A 6832-nucleotide genomic window follows, 5' to 3' on the forward strand; every position below is an offset into this window, starting at 1 on the left:
ATCTATAAACATTTGTCTTTATACCACAGATAAGTATAGTCTTCACCCCCCCCCCATCAAGGACACTTCTCCTTTCAGTAGACAGATACCACTATAGAAAACCACAACCAATCAAAACGCAGATTGTAGAGCCCAGCCCCAATGGAGACAGCTACAAAATACTTTTGCACTTGAGGCTTGGGGAACATTGTGAAAGCTGGGGGTGGGGGCAGAAAGAGTCAGAGGATTAGGGAGTTTGCTTTTGAGACTGAACTATCAGAAGGTATGCCCATGAAGTCTCACCAACATGACTGGCCAAATGTGAGCTGGACAAAGATGACGCCAATGGACATGCCAACTCTGACAGGGGAGAAGCCCTCAAGGCTTCAATCCTACACAAAGAACCATGAGCAACTGAAGAAAGCTGGGGGCGGAAGACATGGTCTTCCTCAGGGAAGAGCACAACCATTGTTCATCCAATGCCAAATGGTCAGTCCTGAAAACACACATACACGTAACATTGTTCAGACTGAAGAAGCTATATTTAGGAATATGTATGTATTTACATCTATGCACTCAATAGCAATTAGTGGAAAAAAGGAGGCCATCAGTGTGGAGGAGAATGGGCAGGGGCATATTGGGAGGGTTTGGAGGGAGGAAAGGGAAGGGAGAAATCATGTAATTCTATTATAATATCAAAAACAAAACAAAAACTATGAAAAGAAAATTGCATTTTTGAGCCCTGCACGTTCCTGCAGGAAGACCTTGCTGACCCAAGGGTGCACCATGAACCATCCCTGGAAAAAGAATGTTCTACAAGGTACTTCCTGGTTCCTTTGTATTCTCAGCCATTCTCTCCTTCCGACAATGTATTCTTCCTGCTCAATTGTCTCTTGAACCCGGATAACCACCGTGACACCGGTGTCTAGGCAAGTGAATGACTTGTTTGTAAAATGGGAAAATACGGTACCTACCTCACAGAGGTGCTTAAGTGAAATGACAGGAGGCTTGGGAAGCATTTCCACTGCGTCTGGAGAAGTGACTTAAACAGCAGCTCTTCCTTTCTTCCATTACCAGGAGGCTGCCGGAATGAGCGTATTGAGACTATGTAACTTCCAGCAACTGTGGAAGTGAATGGGCAGCAGACATTCTTAGAAGACTGCAGGAAGTGAACTGGCTAGGCCCCTCCCTAAGGCCAGTGCAAATGCTCCTGAAGGCAGTTGGTGTGCAAACTCCAAGACAGTCAAATACAAAATTATTATGAAAACATTTGTTACATTTCACATAAAAGAAGATCAGGTTCATTGTTATTTGGGCCTGTGGAAGAATTTCATCTTCTTTAGGAAAAAACAGTGTCTGCAAATGTAATCAAGTTGAAATTCTTGAAATGAGAGCATCCTGGATTACCCAGGTGGGCCCTGAATCCAGTGATGAATATCTGTAAGGGACAGACAAGGAGATGAGGGACACAGACGCGAAGGCCATGTGCAAAGAGACCCAGAGACAAGAGTGACATGGCCATTGAGAACACCTAGGCCACCAGAAACAGGAAAGACAAGGAAGGGTCCACTCCAGAGCCGTCCAGGACACGCACACCTTGCCTTGGGACTCCTGACCTCCAGAGCTGTCAATCAAAGGACAGCAGTCTGTTCTCAGCGTCCTAGGAAATAGTGTGGCGACCAAGGATGGTCCCCAAAGAAAGCCAGCTAGCCATACAAACATGTTTCTGTCCAGGGTAGGGCTAACAGTTTTTCAGTCTCCATGACAAACACCTGGAGAACTCAATCTCAGAGGCAGGGAATCTGCGGGCTGTTCGATTCAGAGATACTTAGGCTCGTGAGCAGGAACATTTCGAGACAATAAAGCTGCCCACTACATTGTGAGGACAGACTAAAACAGGCAGACACGGGGAGGCTGGGGACAAAGTGGAGTCCCCAAGGACATGCCACAGTGCCATCCTTCAGCTCGCCTCACTCGATGCTCTGGGAGTTTCCATCACTTTCCAATAATGCCTTCAAATGATGAGTCTGACAATGAATCCACACATGGGATCAGAGACCTTACAAGCCAATCATCTGTCAATCATTAGCTCCAGCAGCGGGGCTGAGCAGGCCTTCAACAAAGATTTTTTTTTTTTTTTTTTTTTTTTTTTTTTTGGTGCATGTTGGGGGGCGGCACTTTATACCCAAACAACAACAATGTAACAACAGCAATGGTTTTGAACAGATTACTAAAAACATCCCCACTTCCAGTTTCTAGGATCTTAGAGGAAAGGATGAGCTGGGAAGAGGTCCTTCCAACTGGAGGCTGTTGGTTTAGGTTTCCGCCTTCATTGGTGCACAAGTACAACCTTCCCTAAAACATTAGCAGAACCAGCAAGAAAAAACAGAAGGGCACCCCACAAAGACAGAAGTGTGTGAACAAAGCATGAGATCACTCCATTCTGTCCTTCATGCCGACATAAGCTTTGCAGGCACAAGGTCTTTTCACACAGAACGCAACCATTCAGACACATGCACACAGATACACACAAGAGAGGGGAGGGGAGCAGGGAGCATACACATTTTATAAACGTCTTGGCACAAATCTTCATGTATGCAAATTTTTATAGTACAAACTCACATGTTGTAAGTGGGCCAACGCTGGTGCCTTCCAAGGTTTGGCTGTGGCTGCTGGAATCTGCCTTAGGTTACCACTCTGGAGTTGAGACTGGTGCTCTCCCAATGTAACACTGTAACATTTAACACTGCCTTCCCCAAAGCACTCCCACAACTGCTACAAGACCCTGACAAAGGAAATGTTATCTAGAATTCCTGAGGACAAATTGGATACATGAATCCGGCAGCACAACATTCTCCGACCTAAAAAGGGGGTAGGGCAAGTTAGATGACTCTGTTCTCCCACAGCCTATGCCTCTTGTCCTTCATTTCTTCTTCTGTCCCTTACACACACTCATTAATTATGGAGTTAATCTGGGCCTGCTTGGATAAGATGTTCTCTTCTCAAGAACTGCCAGGCCTGAGGACCCGAGTTTGAGCCCTAGGATCCACACGTGGAAGGAGAGAACCCACTCATACACATGTGCTGTGGTGCACACACGCACATCCCACCCCCATCACACACTAAACAAATAGATTCAAAAAGGAGAAGTATACACCTGTTTTGAGAAGTGTCACCAATGCCAGAGTTTTTTTCTGTATATCATGTTCTTCAGTTTGCCACTGTAGAAATGAGAGGACTCCTAGAAAACCAGCATTAAATGGAAACTGATTTTTTTTTTTTAAACATGGAGAAGTTGATAGGAAACGCAGTAGCTTTTTGTAGGCCATCTCTTAGTAAGATGGTTTTTATCCCTGGCCCTGATTCACTCTTGGCCTCCAATGTGAACTGCAGGAGTACAAAAATAACCTCGATTTTTTTTTTTTTGCTTGTTTTTGTTTTTCGTTTTGTTTTTGTTTTAGTTTTTATTTTGAGACAGGGTTTCTCTGTGTAGCTTTGCACTTTCCTGGATCTCGCTCTGTAAACCAGGCTGGCCTAGAACTCACAGAGATCTGCCTGTCTCTGCCTCCCGAGTGCTGGGATTAAAGGCGTGCGCCGCCACCACCTGGAAATCACCTCGATTTTGTTTCCTTGAGTCCCATCATCACAGACTCTGTTTCTTGAGAAGCAGCCCTCCAAGTGATGCAAGAGCATAAATCTCATCAAATGCTCATGCCCATGCCTAGCAGCTTCTCAATGAGTCCATGTCAAGCATCAAGACAATGATTTCTTGAAACTTCCTCCCTAGCCATGCCTGATGAAGAATTCATCTACCAGGCTGGGGATGTAGCTGAGTGGGAGACATCTTGCCTAGCATGTGAGATTCTAGGTTTGATTCCCAGAATGGCTCCAAAGCATTCACATATTTATTCAGCTAATATTTATTGAGAAGCTATTTGGGGCCAGAGAGCATTTGTAGGGGATTTAGCAATGGATTAAACAGAAAAATCCTCCTCTGTATAATTTATATTCGTGTAGAGAGACAGAGAATCTATATGAAAAATCAGCAAGATATATAGTTTGCTTCATCAGTTAAATGCATAGAAGAAATGCAGGCTGCAGTACCTGGCGGTGTTGACATATTTTCTCCCTGTATGCCATCAATACAGCCAAGAGTGACCGATTTGTGTTTTGACTTCCTGTGTGTGTGTGTCCAAGCCTGATGACCTCTTGGAGCCAAGCATCTTTATCCAATGACCATCTTGCCAGTTGTTGTTGTTTGTTTGTCTTTGAGACTGGGGTCTCAGGTTGGCCTTGAACTCATGATATTCCTGCCTCAGATTTCCAAGTGATGGAATTATAGACATTTACCACCCTGCTCTGCCTAAGAATGACCCATTCTTCATTTATTTGTTAAAAACTTTCTTCCACAGATGTTTTCTTTTTCAGTGCGTGGGCTCAAGCCCAGGTTGTTGAATGTGTTAGGCAAGTACTCTACTGCTGAGCCACACCCCCTTCCCCAAGGACACATCTTTTTTTTTTCCCCCCTGTTTGTTTTTTAAAGACAGGGTTTCTCTGCATAACCCTGGTCATCCTGGAACTTGCTCTGTAGACCAGGCTGGCCTTGAACTCGAGAGATCCACCTGCCTCTGTGTTCCAAATGTTGAGGTTAAAGGCATGTGCCACCACTGCCAGACCAACAAGGGCATACCTTAATTCAGTTGTAGCCAACCTTACCAGTCTAGCCTTCTATGAGCTGTCCTTGGCTGGCTAACAAGTGTAAATGCCTTTTTTCAAAGTAAGTGTGTCTTTAACAAATGGGGGAGGAAGGTGAACGATGCTAACATTTCCTAAGTGTGTGTTGCTCACCCAGGCACAGCCGTAGGAACAGGCTGATTTGACATCAGAGCTGATCTGTGTAACATCATAAGAGAGATAACAAGTGTCTCGGCTTACCCATGGACAAACAGTCATGACAATACGTGCTGAAGGTCACACTGTAAGTGGCACAGGGGAAATTTGAACTCTGCACCCACAATGATAGTCTTTCCTTCACTACTGACCACTGTTGGAATGCTTTTTTTTTTTTTTTTTAACCTACATTTCCTCGATTGATTAACTGTTACAGACTCTGAAGCATTGTTTCAGGTTTTATATGGCAGAAGTTTCTTCTCTACTTCACACAAGCAGCCTCACTTCAGGTTTCTCTTAGGCTTGTATTGCCCTATAGCCAATAGAAATGAAGACTGAGCACTGACTACTAATTTTCAAATTAAAACAGTCATTGAATCTCACAATTATTGGTTCCCGAATCCTCTCCCCAGCCCACTACCTTTCCTTTCTTGTTTCTTTTGTGGTTGAATCTTAAGCCTATATCTCCAGCCAACGGAATGCCCAGGTGGCAATGGGACCCCATGCAGCATATTTAGATGCTAATACAACATGCAACCTACAGGATGAACGACTGTGTGAACCAGATCTGGATAATTCCTAGACATTTTCACTTAATAGTGTTCTTTTCAATTACCTCGATAACAGCTTCCAGGTCGGAGGAAGCAGATATCGTGCAGATAAAATGACAGTCCTCAACAAAACGACGGTACCATCACAACTTCCTCCCCTTAGCGTGGGAACAGCTCATCTTTTACTATGCGCCCAACAGCAGGTGCATTCGGGGGAAATAACAGAAGACGCACCAACAAGGACCAATGGATTGCAGGGCTAGGTCGCAGTCTGCGGCAGAGCTCGGCGTGCAAATTCCCAGCCAGCAGTACTCGCCGGCGCCTAGGGGAAGGAGAGCCCGAGCGAGGCCGGGATGCGGGGCACGGGGTCCCAGCCGCTCCCTCCCGGCGCGCTCTCGGAGCCGCCCGCAGGAGCGCGGCGCGCGGCCGGGGCGCTGGGCGATGGCTGCTCCGCCAGCTCTGCGCGCCCCACCGCTGCCAGGCCCCGCGCCCCCGCCCTGCTCCCGCGCCCCTGTCCCTGTCCACGCGCCCCGGCTCTGCCCCCGGCGCCCCTGTCTCTGTCCGCGCGCCTCCGGTATCCCCATTCCCCTGTCCGCGCGCCCCAGCCAGCCCCGAGTCCTTACCACAGCTTCCTCTTGAGCGGCAGGAGGCTGCCGCGGTTGGACGGGGTGACGCCGATGGCCATCTGCAGCACCGTCAGGTATTTCTGGTACTTCATCTTGTCCCCGCTCCGCTCGCGGGCAGGGCCCCGCCGCCGCCGCCGCCGCCGCAGACACAGCCCCTCCAAGCGCTGCATAGATCAGCTCTGGGCCATCCGCCGCCCCGCCGCGCGCACCGGCTCCCGCTCCGGCCGCCGTGCGTGGCCCGCTCGCGCCGCCGTGCGTGGCCCGGTACCGCCGCCGTGCGCGCCCTCCGCCCGCTCTCCGCCGCCCCGCGCGAGCTCGGCACCGCTGCGCACCGGCGGGCGCGGCCTGGAGGCGGCGCTAAGCGAGCCTTGCAACGCGCAGGTCCGCACCCCACGTGCCTCAGTTTCCCCAAGGGGCTGTCAGCTCATTTTCAGTCGATTATGGCCGTAAAAAATCTCAGAGCATGAAAAAAAAATTGTGTATGACTACCACTTCGTGGTTTGTCTCTAAGTGTTTTATTTTCTGCCCTGATGTGATTGACGATTTTATATTTCTACACGCTGCGTTGCATATATGTTATATATACACTGGGTGCAATTCTCACGCACGTGGTAGTTCTGGATAGTGGAAATGCTGGAGTCGGGCAAATGTACCTCAATAATCAATTGTGAAAAGTTGAGTTTTTTCCATGACCTTTAAACTTATTGTGGGACTAATGTAAAGGGAAAAGAAAGAAGTAGACAACGGATGCATTTTACACTATGATTTAAAATATCGCAAATATTA

General features: G+C 47.7%; 1 protein-coding gene across 5 annotated transcripts in view; it reads right to left on the reverse strand.

Moving 5' to 3' along the window:
- The window catches only part of Tjp1 (tight junction protein 1), a 247469-nt gene extending 241195 nt beyond the window's left edge, over positions 1-6274 (reverse strand). For all 5 annotated transcript variants that reach the window (XM_036184814.1, XM_036184797.1, XM_036184790.1 and 2 more), the window contains exon 1: positions 6044-6274. In XM_036184814.1, the coding sequence (XP_036040707.1) occupies positions 6044-6216 (173 nt within the window). In that variant the 5' untranslated portion in view covers positions 6217-6274. The remainder of the gene's footprint in view (positions 1-6043) is intronic.
- Between the last annotated feature and the right edge of the window lie 558 nt (positions 6275-6832).

Source organism: Onychomys torridus, chromosome 1, assembly GCF_903995425.1.
Source record: "Onychomys torridus chromosome 1, mOncTor1.1, whole genome shotgun sequence".
Classification (NCBI taxonomy): domain Eukaryota; kingdom Metazoa; phylum Chordata; class Mammalia; order Rodentia; family Cricetidae; genus Onychomys; species Onychomys torridus.